This window comes from Hemicordylus capensis, chromosome 1, assembly GCF_027244095.1.
Source record: "Hemicordylus capensis ecotype Gifberg chromosome 1, rHemCap1.1.pri, whole genome shotgun sequence".
NCBI lineage: Eukaryota > Metazoa > Chordata > Lepidosauria > Squamata > Cordylidae > Hemicordylus > Hemicordylus capensis.
In genome coordinates, this window is record NC_069657.1 from 71407473 (window position 1) to 71425262 (window position 17790).

The 17790-nt window shown below is 44.6% G+C and overlaps 1 protein-coding gene across 9 annotated transcripts in view; it reads right to left on the minus strand.

Moving 5' to 3' along the window:
- Positions 1-17790, minus strand: part of EXD1 (exonuclease 3'-5' domain containing 1) — a 57303-nt gene that overhangs the window by 26573 nt on the left and 12940 nt on the right. For 8 of the 9 annotated variants that reach the window (XM_053285813.1, XM_053285812.1, XM_053285809.1 and 5 more), the window contains 2 exons: positions 14478-14546; positions 4171-4228 (listed from right to left, as the gene is read on the minus strand). In XM_053285813.1, the coding sequence (XP_053141788.1) occupies positions 4171-4228; positions 14478-14546 (127 nt within the window). The remainder of the gene's footprint in view (positions 1-4170; positions 4229-14477; positions 14547-17790) is intronic. The other variant, XM_053285815.1, reaches the window with a different exon arrangement.

Sequence of the window (17790 nt, forward strand, 5' to 3'; positions counted from 1 at the left end):
AAAAGTATACAAAAACTTTTATTTTACATTGTTTATAGAATTTGTTTGTAGGCTGCCTTGGGGACTGAAAGATGGGGCCTGAGATTTCGTAAATAAATAAAGCAAACTCAAAAAAAAGGAGGGGGGGGACATTTATCCAAATGCCTCTCTCCATCCCACTATGGCTTCAGCCACAGTATGATCACTTTTCCCAATCCAAGACAGCTTGGTTTGAAGCGACAGCAGAAGCAATCATCTGGTAAAGTGGATTGAAGAAAAGAGGAGAACAAAGATTAGGATACAACTAGAGGAAGGACTCCGTAGAGGCTGGGTTTAGAGGCGGGATGAGGAGAAGAGTAAAGAAGTCTGAAAGGCTAGGAAAGAAGGGGTGTGGGGGGGGGGAGGAATGGAGCACCAAGACAGTGGAGGAATCAGCAGAATTGCTTGGAGATGTACAAGAATCAGAGATATACCAAATCCAAAGAGAAGTCATGATGAGGGAAGGTGACAAAGATAATTTTCATCTATATAGTGCCATCCACAAAGCCAAGAGCTCACATTCTAATATAATTCATATTATAGCCATAGTTACATGGCTATAAAGTCACCATATTTGTGGACGGCTTTGTGCCATCCACAAAACCAAGAGCTCTTATTCTAAAGCCAAGAGCTCATATTCTAAACAAGGGAGACAAAAGAGGAAAGAGAGGCAGCTATAAACTGTGAAAGAATATGCCATTATTTCATGTACTTAGGCTTAGTGACAGTATGGTATGAGGACTAGGGGTAGGGTCAGAGGCTTCCTAGAAAAGATGAGGAAAGGGAAAAAAGCAGGGTTGCAAGGAGGCTATGTGCAAGAGGAGGCAGTTGGGCAGCATGGCTTTTCGTCAGAAGAAGCTATTCCAGTTTATGAAGAAAGAGAGGCAAGACAGAAGTGCTCAGCAGAAAGCAAGCAACAGTATTAGAGACAGAATTTCAAACTGTACATAAATGTATTCTTGTACCAGCTGTGAAAAACAACCTTTGTTTACATCTGAATGGGGATTTGAGATTACATGGACGGTAATCTACATGACACAGGACCATGTTGTGTTTTTTTGACAACATAGCCTTTATTCTTTCAGCTCTTCCATTGTGTAGGAAAGGATAATGAGAAGTTAAAATGCTCTGTATTTTAAAGTACGAATTGTAGAAGCTGAATACTATCCTGAAAGTATATGGGGGAATGATTTACGAAGCTTATCTTCTAAGTACTTCAATGGACTGCATAGTAGAGCTTTGGTTTCAGTATACAGATACTATTTCCTACCCAAGACAGGTCCTAATATCCAGATTCTTCTGTCACTCCTGGACATTTTCCAGACTATGAGATTTGCAACGGAATAGTGTAACAGTTTCAAAATGAGAGTAAAGGGTTGTTTAATGCTTCATTGTAAGCTGGTGGCCATTCATATTTTCCATCCCCAGAAACGTATTTTCCAGGCAGGAGTGTCCGTATTCCCCTTGAAATGCATTTATCTGCCCCTCCTCCTGGTCCATTTGGGCCAATGGAGATGTGGAGAGTGTGTGATCTGATTTAAATATATATGTATTTTTAAGGGGGGAGCGAAAGGAAACTCTGCGGCGAGCCTGGAAAGGATAAGAGAGGAACTGGCACGCCTGTGTGGGCACTCTCTTCCATGGCGGCGGGGCGGCCAGCAGCCCCTCAGCTCCCTCACCTCAAGCCGATGCAGTTGTGCGGGCAGCCTCGCCAAGCAGAGCAGGCTGCTCACCGCTTGCTGGCTGCTGTCCCCCCCCCCCCCGCCGAGTCAAGATGGTCGTGCAGGCAGCCTCGCCTAGGGGAGCAGGCAGCTTGCCACTTGCTGGCCGCCGCCACTCCCCCCCGCCCCCAGAGCCAAGGCAGGCATGCAGGCAGCCTCACTGTGTGGAGCAGGCCTTTCACTGGCCACTGCCATCCACCCCCAACTTCCGCACACATAGCAGAGGCCATGCTGGCTGCTGTGCCACTGGGAGCCGAGGTGCTCGAGCGGAGCAGGTTGCTGGCTGCTGCCACTCGCCCCCCTGAGCTGAGGCACACCATGCCTCAGATATTTATGCCAAACAACCAGATACAATATTCCAAAGAATCTGCAAATAGGAGGTTTCTCCTTGGAAGGCATTAACACATGAAACCTGTATGTGATAGCAATGTGGGCCAGTCTTAAATGGGATTTTTTTTAGTTATAAAGACACACAGCAACAATCTAGATTTTAACAGGACCTGCTTATGGTGTGTCCTGCTCATGTGGCCAGTCGTGCTGAGCGGAGCAGGCTGCTCGCTGGCTGCCGCCACTCTCGCCTCAGAGTTGAGGCGGGTGCAAATGCAGCCTCGCTGAGTGGAGTAGGCTACCTGCCGCTTGCTGGCCGCTGCCACACACACACACCCAGAGCTGAGGCGGGCATGTGGGCAACCTTGGTGTGCAGAGCAGACACTTCGCCTCTCACTGGCCACTGCTGCTCCCCCTCCCCCGCACACATAGTGGTGGCCGTGCCACTGGGAGCCCTGGCGGGAGAGCACAGCAGGCTGCTCACCGCTTGCTGGCCACTGCCACTCCCCCTGAGCTGAGGCGGGGGCATGGGCAGCCTCGCAGAGCAGACTACTTGCTGGCTGCCGCCACTCCCGTCCCACCCCAGAGTGTGTGCAGGCAACCTCGCAGAGTGGAGCAGGCTGCCCACCACTCGCTGCCCTCCACTGCCACTACCACCTCCGAGCAGAGGTGGGAATGTGGGCAGCTTCACTGTCCAGAGCAGGCCCTTTGCCTCTCTCTGACCACTGCCAGTCCCCCCACCCTGCACACATGGCAGCGGCCAGGCCAGCTGCTGGGCCACTGGGAGCGGAGGCGCGTGAGCAGAGCAGACTGCTCACCGCTCTCTGCCTTGGCCGCCGCTCATTCCTCCCTCCCATGTTGCGGCTGGCAGGAGACTGGAGCCAAGCGAGCAGTGAGGCAGGTTGCTTGCTTCTTGGGCCGTGGCAGCACCACCACTGTGGGGCCCCTCCAAACGAGGGACCCAGGGCTATCACACCAGTTGCCCCACTTTAAGGAAGGGCCTGTCCCAGGCAGAGCCTCACTAGGGCCATGGAGCCTTACAGCTTTCTCCTCTCTGCCATGGCCCTTGCTGCTTCCCTCCTGCGGCCTGCTCCTGAGGAGGAAGGATGGAGGCAGTGCACCTCCAGATAAATCAATCAATCAATAAATAGGAAGGTAGAGGTGGAGGGGAGGGGAGCCGAGTGCTTCTCCAGTGAGGGCTGTGGGATTGCACAGAAGTAAATGAATCATGATTCAGCTCATTGGGCTTCCTTTTAAGTAAGTGACTATTCTCTCTCCCTGCCCTTTCCCTTGTAGTATTTATTTATTTAACATATTTGTATACTGCCCAAACTGCAAATCTCTGGGCAGTTTACAACAAATAAAAAGATTAAAACATTGCAACAATTTAAAACAATGTTAAAACTTAAAAATCAAACAATTAAAACAATATCTAATTAAAAGCCTGGGTGAACAAATGTGTCTTGACTGCCTTTTTAAAGGTTGTAAGAGATGGGGAGACTCAAGCAAGTGAGATTGCACAGAAGTAAATGATTTAGTTCAATGGGCTTCCACGTCAGTAAAAAGTGCACCAGAAAGAGGTGGATTCAGAAATCTGCTCAGCTGCACTAATATGAGTCTCTGGCCAAAGTAGCAAATTAAAATGGGAATGATAAAAGAACCCCAGTGGAAAAATAATAATATAAAAAACCCTCTGATCTCCTCCCTCCCCCTCCCCTTCTGTGTTGAGAAGCTCCAGTTATATTGGAAGCAAGTGGAGAAGGAGGGAAATGTGGGGTTTGGGATCTGTGGGTGGAAAGGAGGGGAAAGCCAAGATTTCTCCCTGTTTCTCTCCCCAGGCGAGGGGACAGAGGAAGCAAGCACGGGTGGGGGCAACTTGCCTGCAGCACATTTACGGTGTTGTAGGGCAAAAACGCATCATTAAAATTCGAATTAAGGCATGGGAAATGTGAACGCACCCTACTGACTACTGACAGTGTAGCAACACCAATGTGGAAACACAAGCAATCTGGAGGGGCATTTAGTGGATGTGGTGTGAGTACGTTATAGTGTGAAATCTGGAAAACACTCACTGGAAACTGTCAACAAAAGCCTTGATATGTACCTTGCAGGCGGTTCTGTTCCTTCTGTAGCATGTTGCTTTGGCTCCTCAAGCAATTCCACTGCAACATAAATCAACAGCTCTTATTAGATATATAGCCTTCAGCAAGAAACTATGTTTAATCCTCAGACAGCTGAAAACAGGCCAAAACTTCTGCCAGCAAGTGAAGAATGCAGCCATAATGGCAACAAACAAGCAAACTATCCAGGGTTAGAACTTAATGGGAAAGAGTCATTTACTCTACAGAGTAATAACAGGGGCAGAGTAAATCACAGAGTAAACTTTTTATAGAAATGGGGAAGAGGCTACAGTGGTCTGTTCTCCAAAGCCCACTTTCTCTCTACCACTCTCCACTATTATGTTTTCAACAGCAGGGTGCCTATGTAGGATGCAAGAAGGAGGCAAAGAGCAGAATGGGAAGTACACAAGCATTGGAGGACAGATGCAGAAAGTGAGAAAGCGGGTGCAGGGTTAACTAAATAAAGAGAGCAGGCAATTTGCAGCCCCAAGATAGTTTTGTGCAGCTGTGTACTCCATACAGCTGTGTACTCCATACCGCCTTGGGGTATTCTTTTAACGAAAGGCGGTATAGAAATGTAAATAAATAAATAAATAAATAAAATCTTAAATCACGTTTTCACCCTTCTCTGTTGCACCAAATTTGTTCTAAATTCTGTCAGCACAGAAATGTTTGAAAATGTGTTGTCAGTATCTTCCCCAATGACAACTATGACCCTGTGCAGACTTACTTATGAGTAAGGTACATTACACTCTGTGGGACTTCCTCCCAAGTAAATATGCATTAGATTATACTGCAATTTGGCCTCCTCTGGTAGAACCTGATTTGATAGATTGGGGTTCAATTCCAATCAGCTGTAAGACCTTTAGGAAGTTTTGGGTAGGTCAATTTTTCTCAACTTCTGTAATGCACACTAGATAGTCAGGATTTTATAGCTTGCGTCACAGGGAAGTAAAGTAAAAAAAAAAAACCCTTATCAATGTTAAAGATGCAAAGTGAGGCTTGTAGATGTGGTGAACATTTCAAAGGGGAAGTGACAAACAAGTTAAGGAACTCCACTACTTCACAGTATTATCTTCAAGGGCTTCTGCATCACCCTTCCTCCTAATGAAACATGCTAATGAATTAAATCTCTAAGAAATCTCTAATGACTATATTTCTAAGAAGTATGTATATAGGGATGGGTTGGGGTTTTTTGAGCAATCAAAACACTTCACATGTAATAATCCTTACAACAACCCTGTAAATGAGTAAGATAATACTAACTTGTTTTTGCAAATAGAGGGTTGAGGCTGAGAGTGGCTTATCTAAGGCCAGGTACTCATTCACCACAGAGCAAAATTGGAAATAGATTTCCTAGTTCACAACTCAGTCTCTGGCCCCATTCATACACAATGCAAAACCGCAGTTAAATGGAGCAGAGGCTGGAGTTCCTGTATGTCCGAATGTGTTAAACTGCAGATTCGCAGCAAAAGTGACCTGCGGTTTCTCTTGCCAAACTCAAATTTGAACCTTCAGTTGGTAGTGAGTTTCACGCCCCAACCTGAGGTTTGGGGGCAGCAGCACTACATCTGAATACAGATGCCACCGTAACCATAGTTTCATGCTGTTCTTGGAACCGAAATCAGAGCGAGGCCGGCCCAGACCTGCCCAGGAATGCACCCACTCCATGCCTGCCACAATCTTCAATGGCCACCTCTCTGAGCACTTGCCCCACCCCATTTCCGAGCTCCTCAGGCTGTTGCCCGACAACAGGGATGCTGCTATGTCCCATCCCAAGCTTCTAAGCCTGTCAAACGGGAAAGTCATATGGGGAGATGCCCTCTTCCCACTGTGCCCCTTGTTCCCCCCCTCCTGGGAATCAGGAGAGAAACGGGACAGGATGGCAAAATGGGCACTATGTGTGTTGCTCTTTGAAAACGAATCAATAAAGTAGTATGTACACAAGCACATGCAACTGTGGTGGTACCATAAACAGGGCAACCCGATTACATTTCTGGGAACATGGCAGGGCAAAGATACCTGGGGACAGGTTTAAAAGGCAGCCCCTGCCAGGAATTCTTCAACTCTATTTTTTGTACAATAAGACTGGGGAAGGGGAGACCAGGCCTTTCTCCTTGGGTTAATGTGCATGGTCCCTAGGCTTACTCATGAAAAGAACCATCCAGCAGCAGCAGCACTGCCTCTAGTGAAAACAGGTTGCTTACCTGTACTATTGATCTTTAAGTGGTATTCATAAGGTATTCATAAGTCTGGGTACTGCACAGGACCTCACAGGGTGGAATTCTTTAGCTCCTTGAGCATTCTAACTGTATTGTGCACTGATGCAACTGTTGATTTGGTGGTTAGAGCCCCAATCTCGTCGGTTCCTGGATGACCACCGTGTGAGACGATCGTCCTACAACTTTAAAAGACAGCGTTAAAGACAAACATGTTCAGTATAAATGAATAGATTACAGCAGCGGGGAGGAGGGAGGGTCTTATGGATACCTGCAGATGACTTACAGATCAAAAGTTACAGGTAAGCAACCTATTTATCTTTTAAGTGATCCGCATGGTAATCATAAGTCTGGGTGATTAACAAGCTTACCCAGATTGGAGGGTACAGTAAGCTACTGCAAGACCTTCTTTAAGATGCTCCTTCCAAAGTTTGCTGCAGCAGCCATTCTCACATCCAGTGTGTAAGGCTTTACACAAGATAGGTTGGATGACCAGGTTGTTGCTTGGCATATGTCTTGCATCCTAATTCCTGAGAGATGCACAGCACAGGATGCACAATAGAATGTGCCTTTATAGTATGTGGTGATGACACTCCTTGAGTCTTATAGGTGAAGAGTATCAATTCCACTAACCAGTGGAACAAGTGCTGATGAGAGATAGCCTTACCCAACTGTTTAAACTTTTAGGCCATAAATAGAGAATTAGTGGTGCGAAACATTTTAGACCTCTCCTGATAATACAATAAAGACATTGATAATACATTGAAAGTATGTAACATGCAATCCAAGTCTGTTTCTTGATTCTGGAAAAAAGCAGGCAAGATAGTCTCACTGTTCAAATAAAAGTCTGAAGCAATCTTTGGCAAGAATTCAGATGTGTTCTCATCACCATTTTATATGGGGAGAATTGTGTGCAGGGCACATCTACCCTTAAAGCTATCATCTCACTGACTCTTCTCACAGTTGTGATTGCAATTAAGAAGGCAGTTTTAAGAGTAACATTTTGCAAAAGATGTCATTGCCATAGGTACAAATGGAGCAGTGGTCAAAGCAGACAATACTAAGGATAAACTCCACTGCTCCATGGGCTCACAGACTGGAAGATAGAGATTATTTAGACTCTCAGAAACTGCTTACAATCAGGATGTGAAAATACAGTCTTTCCATCCCATCCTGGTAATTTTGCCAACGATGTAGCTGGATGTACTTTAATAGATACATTTGCCAGACCAGACTCTTTTAGGGAACTTAGGTACAGAAGAGCTTCTCTTATTGCAGCCCTCTTAGGCTTAAAATTTCTGGAGGCAACGTAGATTGTAAAACGCCTCCACTTGCTAAAATATGATTTTATTGTGGAAGACTTACAGGAATTCAGGGGAATTCAAAACCCTATCCTCCATGCTGTTGATATTAGTGTTCTCAGGCTGAGGTGAAATACCTTCCCCCAATATTGTGATAGCGGCTCTGGATGTAGAGACAGGCGCTGAGTTCTGCAAGACAGGAGAAGCAGTGTCATAATCCATGGTTGACCATGACTGTGTACCGTGACCCTTCCTGCAGTACCTTTGCGAGCACCCTGCTCATTAGCAGTAACGGGGGATAAATGTAGTATAGGAGCCACTTCCAGGACAATTGTAAAGGCATCTCCTTGAGAGTTGAACAGTCTTCAAACAGTAATTCTTGGCTTTTCTGTTCTCCTTAGTTACAAATAGGTCTACATCCGAGTATGCCCATTGACAAAAAAAAATATGATCGATGTATCCCTGATGAATCTCTCATTTGTATGCTCGAGATGTCACTTGCGCATGACTGTCCGCTCATGTATGCTACTGTCCACTAGTGTATTTAATTCCTCTTTGATATGTATTGCTATGGGACATACTTGGTGTTTTATACACCAATTCCATATTTGGATGCTCAGAGAGCAAAGAGGACGAGAAACAGTTCCACTTTGCTTGTTTAAATACACAGTGGCAGTCATGTTATCCAGCTCTGCCTGAACCATTCTCCCAGCTAGGAGTGGACGGAAGGACTTTAATGGAGGGTAAACTGCCAGCAGCTCTAAGAAATTTATGTTCAAGATCCTCTGATTGACATTCCACATGCAGAGTCTTGTGACCTGAACAATGTGCACCCAGGGGGATGCATCCGTTGTCACAGTTCTAGATGGCTGCAGAGTCTTGACTGGAACCCCTGCTAGCAGATTGGCTTTGCTCATCCACCACCATAGAGGATTTAATATATGAGGTGGAACCTCCACAATTTTTTGTTGGCAGTCTATATTTGCAGAGAGAAACCATATTTGAAGCGGTCTTATGCTCAGTTGTTCATACAGTACTGTAGTTGTACATGATCAGCAACCATTGTTCCTGGTAAGTTCACTGATGCGGTTGACTTCAGGAAGTTGTAACTATTAAATCTTAATTAGATTAGAAGGTTGTAAGTATTAGATCTTGAATCAAGGATTATCTTTCTACAAGTAAGAATGCCATTTTCATTGTTGCATCCAGCACAGCCAGTGTATTGGATTCTCTGAACCAGCTCCAGATGAGACTTCTTCCAATTCACCCTCCTAGTGACTCTAAGACAGACCTACTCAACTTAGGACCCGCCCCCCAGCTGTTTTTTGGACTACAACTTCCACAGTGGCCAATAGCCAAGGGTTATGTGAGTTGTAGGCCAACATCTGCAGGAGGGCCGAAGTTGAGCAGCCCTGCTCTAGAAGGTGCAGCACATATTGGATCTGAGAACATAACTTGTTTACTGTTTTTGATGTTATCAACTAATTGTCAAAAAAAAAAAAAAGGGAAGATGGATATCCCTTCTGTCCTCAAATGTGCAATAATTGGGGCCATACATTTTGTAAATACCCTTGGAGCAGTGGCAAGTCCAAAGGGCAATATATTGTATTGGAATACTGCTTTTCTTAATGGGAATCGCAGGTATTTCCTGTGGCTGATTTGGATGCCAGTGTGAAAATAAGCATCTTTTAAGACTAAAGTTGCAAAGCACTCACATAGGAGGGGTAGGATATTTTGCAATGATATCATCCTGAATTTTCTCATGTCGACAAACTTGTCCAAGACATGCAAGTCCATGATGGGTCTCATACCCCTGTCCTCCTTTGGCACTTCAAAGTAACGGGAATAACCCCACTCCCCATTTTTTAAAAAACCTTCCACCTCACCAGAGAAATTGCTCCTTTCTCCAGTAGTTCCTTCACCTCTTTGAGTAAAACAGGAGTTGCAGGTGTATATTTTATTCCTTGGAAACAAGGCTTGCACCTGAACTCTATTGCCTGTGGTGGTGATACATTGCACCCAAGCATCCGATGTTATTTGGTACCAAGCTGATGCATCCTGGGCTAGCCTGATGGTATCCAAAGGAAGTGATTGAATTGGAGCAGGTGGAGAGGCGAGAAGATCAAAGATGTTGTTTGTTGGTGAACTGTGCTTCCCACGGGACCCCTGCTGCTTTCCCTTAGGCTGCTATGATTTTCTTGAAGAGCGGTTGTACCGCTTACGGAATACTCTTCTCTCAAAAGACCGAAAGGATTGGCCTGGTTTGTTAAATATGCAGTACTTTTGCAGGTAGGAAGATTGTGTGCCAGTAGTGAATATTTTGGTGGTATATTCAGATTTTTTTTTTCATGGTCTCATCAGTTGTTTCACAGAAAAGACCTTTGCCATCAGAAGGTAAAATGTTAATTTAACAATTCATTCTCTGCTAGATGCTTTGCGGTACTCAGCTGAACAAGATCTGTTAAAGAAGGAAGGAAGAGGGAGAGAGAGAGAAAGAGGAGGGAGGGAGGGGAAAAAAGAGTGAGTGGAGAAGAGAAAAAGGTAGAAAAAGAAGGGAGGGGAAGAAGGAAGGGTGGGGGATGGGCCCGGACCTGACAGCGGCCTGAGTAGAATGAGTGACCATGACAGTAATGGTGGCGAGGAAGGGCCCGGTCAACCGCTGCTGCTTGGGGCTACCAAGGCCATTGGTGGAGACAGACAGCAAGGGATGACCAGGCCCATCAGCATCCTGAGGGGAATGAACAGCCGTGGCAGCAGCGAAGAAGGTTGAAGTCAATAATTTTTGTTGCTCCTACGGGGAGGAGCAGGAGCAAGGCTTGGGTGATGGTGGGGAGGTTTCTGGGGAAAGGGGGCTGTGGCTTGACCAACTGGGGCCCTCAATGCCGCAGCTGTGACCAAGAGGGGTGAGGGGGGATGGAAGTAATGGGAGAGAGGAAGAGAAAGAGTAGCAGGAGCAATGCTCAGGTGAGGGTGGAGAGATTTCTGAAGTGAGGGGACTGTGGTGGGGCGTGAGGGGTGCAATCAAGTACTAGCATGCAGATGCTCTGAGTGGTTTAAACTAGGCATACAGTAATGCAGGTGAAGTTGGCTGATTACACTCCTGAGGAGCCCACTGTGTACATTGCTGGTGTTTATATTGACACTCAAGGGTGGTTTGGCTGAACAGGTCAGAGCAATGGCACTGAGGTGCATGAAAGGGAGCATAGCTGTGAGCAGTAGTGTGAGGATGAAGATGAGCAGAATGTCATGATGGCAACATTGAAGATGTCTTTGCTATTGGTACTTTATCTGGATCATCCTCTACATCCAGCCCTGAACTAAGAAATCTTTTAAATGTTGATGGAGATTTTTGTAGAATCAAGAAGCAAAAGGAGTGTATGTGACGGATCCCTTTTTGGAGCTGCCAGTACGTCTACAGTTTGAGGGTCATTGTCAATGTCAAGAAGAACTTGTGATTCTTTTGATGTTGAATGAACCTCAGGAACAGACACCGATCTCAATGCTGATGTCAAGTGGCATTTCAATGTTGATGAAGAATCCATAGTCTTAGAGTTTTGTGGTGATGTCTTCGCTTTTGATTTCATGAGCCAATGTCTGAGCCGAAGGAGGTACCGATGCCTGTGTCAAAGGTTTCTTAGTACCTTGTACCGACGTCAGAGAAGGCATGTTGTGTCCCAGTGTCAAAGCTGCTAAGGTTGCCGAAGGCAAACACTGTTTCGACATTGAAGTAGATGACTCGGTAGCAGGGGCGTAACTACTATTAGGCAAGGGGAGGCGGCTGCCTGGGGGCCCCCACGCCTCGAGGGGCCCCCCAGAGGCAAGTCACATGACTAAATATTGTGAAGTATGTGTGTGTGTATCAGCGAGGGGCCTATTTTAAAATTTTGTCTCTGGGCCCACTCCAGCCTTGTTACGCCCCTGCTCGGTAGTGTGAGTTTTGGACTTCTTCACAACGGTAGAATGGTGAGAGTCAGATTCTGCCACATGTTTTTGCTTCCTATCCTTATCCTTATGCAGCACAGAAGCAGAAGAAGGGACAGTAGCAGGGCACTTAAAACGCATGTGCTCCGACATTGAGGCCGCACCCAATGTCAAAGGCATATGCTGAGACTGTCAGCGGCTCTGACACCAAGATTGCAAGATCCGTCCGAGGTGAATATGGCCACGGAGTAGCAGGACAAAGGGCATCTTTGTATAAAGCAGTCTGCGGTCAAAGAGCTCTATGCTTTTTTGTTTGACAGGAAAAGGAGGCACAGATATTGCAGGCTCTAGTATTGTGCTCATCGCCAAGGCAAAGCAAACATAGGGTGTAGCTGTTGCTTGAAGACAGCACTGCGCCGCACTTAGTGCACAATTAAAAGTCTTCTTATCAGGGGATTGTCAAGTCCACTCCAGGTCAAAATAAAAGTTAATTCCATACAGCTCAGCCAAAACACTAACTGTAACAAAAAAAAACCAGTCCAAGTCAAAACCAAAATAATTGCCAAAACCGTAAACGTCCAAGTGAGAAACAGAGAAATCTGAAAAACAGTCAGAGTCAAGCCAATAATAAATACAATACAAATGCTTTCTTACAGAACCAATCTGATGAGGAACAGAGTCTGACAAGGCGAACGCTAAGGCAGTTTAAAATGAACTGAGGAGACTGGTGCTCTAACCACCAAATCAATGAGAATGCCTTAAAGATGCACCAAAATATAGGAAGATTATCAAGCAATACTGTTTGCGCAATGTTGTTAGAGAGTTCAAGGAGCTAAAGAATTCTACCCCACAGTTCCCAGACTTATGATTACCTTGTGGATCACTTAAAAGTGATAATGGATGCTGCTCCCAAGCGGACCGCTCTCTCATGAGAATGGAAGGCCATGGCGATACTCATTAACAACTCATGAGAAGAACCATCCATGGGATTGGGCAGAATCACTAATAATGTGTGTGATGACAGCCCTTCTCCCATGGATTGCTCTCTCACAAGAGTGTTAGGCAATGGAGACACACATGTAGGCTGAATGGTTGGTGGCTGCTGTAAAGTAGCAGTCCAAGCAGGGCCTCTGGAACACATCCACCTTTATTTTTGCCCAAAAGAGTGATCCCAAGTGATTATCAGGGCTCCCCTCTCCCGTGATGGCCAATCTGCATATGCTGCAATGTGGGACTGAACCCACAATATTTACAAGAGAATGAAAATCTATTCCCTGTCCTGGTGTTTCCCTAGTTTGCAGACCCAGGACTGCCCAGACACATGAAGTGGCAAATTCCCTTTTGGGTGCATGAAGTTCCCTCTTTGGGTTGCCTGTAGAGGAGGGGGTCACTGTGTAAAAGTTCTTTTATTAACCAGAAAGAACAGGGGGGCAAACAAGCAGGGTGGCCTTTATTTGGCTGGCCTACCTCATGAGAGTGCAGTCTGATAGAGGACTGAAGGTCTTGCAGCCTCAGATCCTCCCCAGTGGATTGGCCCTCTCATGAGGGGGCAGGAGTCTGGTTTGCTGTCCTTGGACTGCCTTGCCAGGGTCGGCCATCTCAAGAGCATCCTTGGTCACAGTAGACCAGACCCCAGGGTCCTTTGCCCTCCCTCATATACATATTCCCTCCTAGGAAGTGGGCAATATTCCTTTCCCAGATTTACAGAAAAATAGTGCCCCTCGGCATCCCCCCGTTGCTTGCAACTGTGCTTGTGCAAAACTGTTTTGGTTTGGGACTCATACGAGCATGGTGGTGCAATTGCTGTCAGAAAAAGGGCGTGCATGCAATCTAAAGGTTTTTTAATGTCTTTTGCCTGTCAAAGGCAGGCAGTCTATTCATTCTGAAAAGGCATGATCATGTTTAGCATGCCCCCTTGAAGGTCGTGGCCAATTCTGGGATACAGCCTCAGCAGATAAGGAAGACAGAGGGGGGTGCCCTATCCTGAAACTGGAGGTTGCTGAGTGGTGGCTGGACAAACATCTGCGATGCGATTCAGAATTACAAAAATTAACCATGGGTTCGGCAAACTCTGGTTTCACGTTACACGCGAATGAGGCCGCTCAGTCACTATATTACACTAACTTGCTACGTTATGAAGACCCTAAAGAACATCAAAAGTCAGATTCACACCAGTATTTGCTTACTTTGGAACTTTTTAATGTCATTGCCTTAAAGATGCACCAAAATATAGAAAGATTAACAAGCAGTACTGTTTGCAGCAAAGAAACTGCCTCCTTACTACCTTCCAGAGTTACTGAACATAGGTCTTTGAAAGTTGGAATGAGCTTTTCTAAACCACCAGATCTTTATTACAACCTTTAAAGGTGTTTTATGAACCCTGCAAAGATTCTGTATTAATAGCTCATTTCTAGATTCAATCTTAAAAAGCTTCCATGCACATGAATTCCAGATGAATCAATAGAATGTTTGTATGTGCGTGCGCATGTGTGCACGTGTGTGTATACAGTAATAAAATTACACAGATCTTTGATAATTATGTTTGCTGTAGTAAATTATTTATAGTTCTTGTTAATTTCTAACTAAAAATGAAGAGGCTTATACTGTTGCAGCATTGTCAAAACTGTTGCACTTTTCAAAATTTAAAACACTTTAGAAAATAAGTTTGGGAATTATAACCTTTTTACACTCTAACTAGTGTCAATCCTATGCAAAGCAAACATTAAACTGGAAGAATTAGGAGGAGACAGCCTTGTGTAGGGAACATCATTTGAAAAGTGGGCAATAAGTTGCACATAGTATTAAACACAAAGAAGCAACACAGAAGATTTTAAAATAAAGTATTCTCACCATTAACAATTTCAGGGCCAAAAAACATCTTGACTCCTGGTACATGTCTGCCATTTTCCAAGTTCTTGACTGAAGCAAACAAATACAGCAAGAAAAATATGAGTCCCATTAACTGGAACAAACACAGATTCAATTCCAAAATGTTAAACCCAAGTTATTAAGTACCATCTTTGCCTAAGCTTTCTTGTAACCTTTAAACAGATGATTCCTTTACATGGCTTGCATTCTGCTTGTTTATACTGAGGGAAGTGGCATACTTTTAAATATATGGGATAATCACAGGGTACCATTGTTTAGTTTTATTATATACTTCTAGGTTATTTCTCCCCTTCTTAAATTGCTTAATACCACTCTGGTCTAAACTATGGCTCTTATGATGCAGTTTTAAAGCTAAGTGTGTAGATGTCCATAGTTGCTTCATTTTTATATTTTCATGTTACCTGGATCACAGTGAGAGATGTTCATACTAGCATATAGTTTCTTCAAAAAAAGACAGCAAAACCCGGTAGCTATATTATCTCAGTTCTGCAGCAGAGTAAGTTTTATCAGTGCAGATGTTCTTGTGTGTTTAACAAGTTTATTTTACACACACACACCCCTGCATATCCTAGAATTGCTAGAATCTATGCCTACATTCCTGTTCATGCCTAGATTCCTCTTCATCCTAAATGATACTGCTGTAAAGCTGTTATGTTATGTTATTTGTTTGTTTGTTTGTTCGATTTCTAGACTGCCCTTACAGAATAGCTCAGGGCAGTTCACAAATATTAAGTCTCCCCTTCATTAAGTCTCTATGGCTGTCACTTTCTACATAGATTTCCGATACTTGGATTCAAGGCTTTACACTTGGGACTATACGTTACCTGATCTCCCATCAAGCCTATTTCCCTTCTGCCTCTCTGCAAGCTCATGTTACTGCCCCTCTGTGTTTCCTTCTCATATCACACCTTCTACCATGCCACTCCCAATGCTCAGAAGAACCTCCAACTCTTTGCCACCTAATGGTGCAGCGGGGAAATGACTTGACTAGCAAGCCAGAGGTTGCCGGTTCGAATCCCTGCTGGTATGTTTCCCAGACTATGGAAACATACATTCCTATATCAGGCAGCAGTAATATAGGAAGAAGCTGAAAGGCATCATCTCATACTGCGCGGGAGATGGCAATGGTAACCCCCCTCCTGTATTCTACCAAAGATAACTACAGGGCTCTGTGGTCACCAGGAGTTGACATCGACTCGACAGCACAGTTTACCTTTGCCTTAACCCAGGTTACCAACCAGTGGTACTCCAGATGTTGCTGAACTGCAACTCCCATCATCCTCAGCCATAATAAACTAGCTGGGGATGATGGGAGTTATAGTTCTGCAGCATCTGGAGTACCACAGATTGGAAACCCCTGCCCTAGCTCATACCACCTCCTTCAAGACTCTCTATATCTGCAAAATCTTTCCTGGAGCACCACGGTTCCAGTTATTTGTAATCTTTCTACCACCAGATAACAAACCATACTTCAATATCATCCTACATCAAGCTTTCACCTACAGCCATTTTTCTTAAGCTGCAACTTACTTTACATATACTTACTTGGAACTAGCTATTGTTAACATCAGCGGGATTCTCTTCCGAGTCAACATGGTTGGAGTCAGGCTCCAGTCTCTCTAAACTACATCATTTCTATTTTCTCCACAGAAACACTTGGCCTGGTGCCACAAACATGCATTTCCAGCTTCAGGGGGATGGGTGCAACCCATGCACTAGGTGACCCTGACTTCTTGTTTTATTTCCATTGAGAATCAATGGGATTAAAGTTGTTTAAATCCAAAATACCAATTTTCTTTGTTTCAAGAAACAGGCGGCTCTATTAAGCACCACATTCGTATTGTACTTGTCCTTTCTGGCATAACTAGCTCTTCACAGAAAACAAAAGAATGTTAAGCTGTAACTGGTAGGCAAAGTACCACAGGAGGAGCCTTCTGTATGCAGGACTCAGCAGGATGGTTCTAACATACCAACGGCTCAAGCTATATTGAACAACCCAGACAGTACAAATGAGAGACGATTAGTCCCTATTTAGATACATTTAGCTTTCTATATATCAGTGCTGTTGAAATTAACTCTTGCACAAGATGAGATTTAAGCCTTGCACTCAAGATGTATCTGCTTTTCATCCAAGCAGACAAATCTCAAGCCAGCTGCACTCCAATGTAGTCAAGAGGTCAACTCAAGAATGTCTGGCTTGAGGACAGCTGCTCAGGAATTTGTAATAAAGTATTACATCTCACTATTATGCAGTACGCCCAGTATTAGCTAAACAATTATCAGAATTGCATTACGGTAGTCTCTCATGCCACAAAATCATGAATCCCATGTGTGTAACCAAACACCAGAAGTAGATTTTTATATGTATAGGAAAATAGTTCTACTAACAGCAATTCACTGGTAATGATGGCAAGAAAGACAGGTGTTTTTGTTAGTTTGTTTTGCAGTGATGGTATGTTCCTAATGTAAATAATTCAATTTTTTGTTATGGATGAACCTAGAATACTAGAAAGTAACAAGGTTGCCCAAGTCAGACCATTGGTCCATCTAGCTCAGCATTGTCTACACAGACTGGCAGCGACTATTCTAGGTTCATCCATAACAAAAAATTGGAGTCTCTCTCAGATAGGAGGTCTCTCTCAGCCCTACCTTGGTATTGCCAGAGAGGGAACCTGGAAGTTTCAGCATACAAGCATGCAGATGCTCTTCCCAGAGCAGCTCCAGCCCCTAAGGGGAATATCTTACAGTGCTCACAATGTAGTCTCCCATTCAAATGGGAGAAATGGGTGGACCATGGTTAGCAAAGGGGACAATTCATGCTTGCCACCACAAGACCAGCTCTCCTCCCACAGAGATCCAGGTTTTTTATCCACAGTTTAAAAAAAATATTCAAAATTTATCTATCCACCATTCCTGGGCAGCTGGAAATGACTTCCAATGTCCTTTCCGGTCACCATTTTGCAGCACAGAGCCATTTTGTGGCTCTTAACAAAAAAAAAAATTCCCAATAATTTTTGAAAAAATGCTCAAAAATGTGGATTTGTGAGTTGGGTGGGGAGCTTTCTGGAGAGCCAGAGGCCTGGAGAGCAAGGTACTATACTTCATTCTCCTTTATTTCTGCTTTTTTGGACCTTTTTTAAGCTCAAGAGACCTAACCCCTGCTAACTTGGCAAAGAGGCACCTTTTAATGTGATGATTCTCTTTATTTAGCAGGGGGAGAGTAACTGGCCCTATCCACCCCCAGCGCAGAACTTCCAGTGACTGTTGCTGGTGT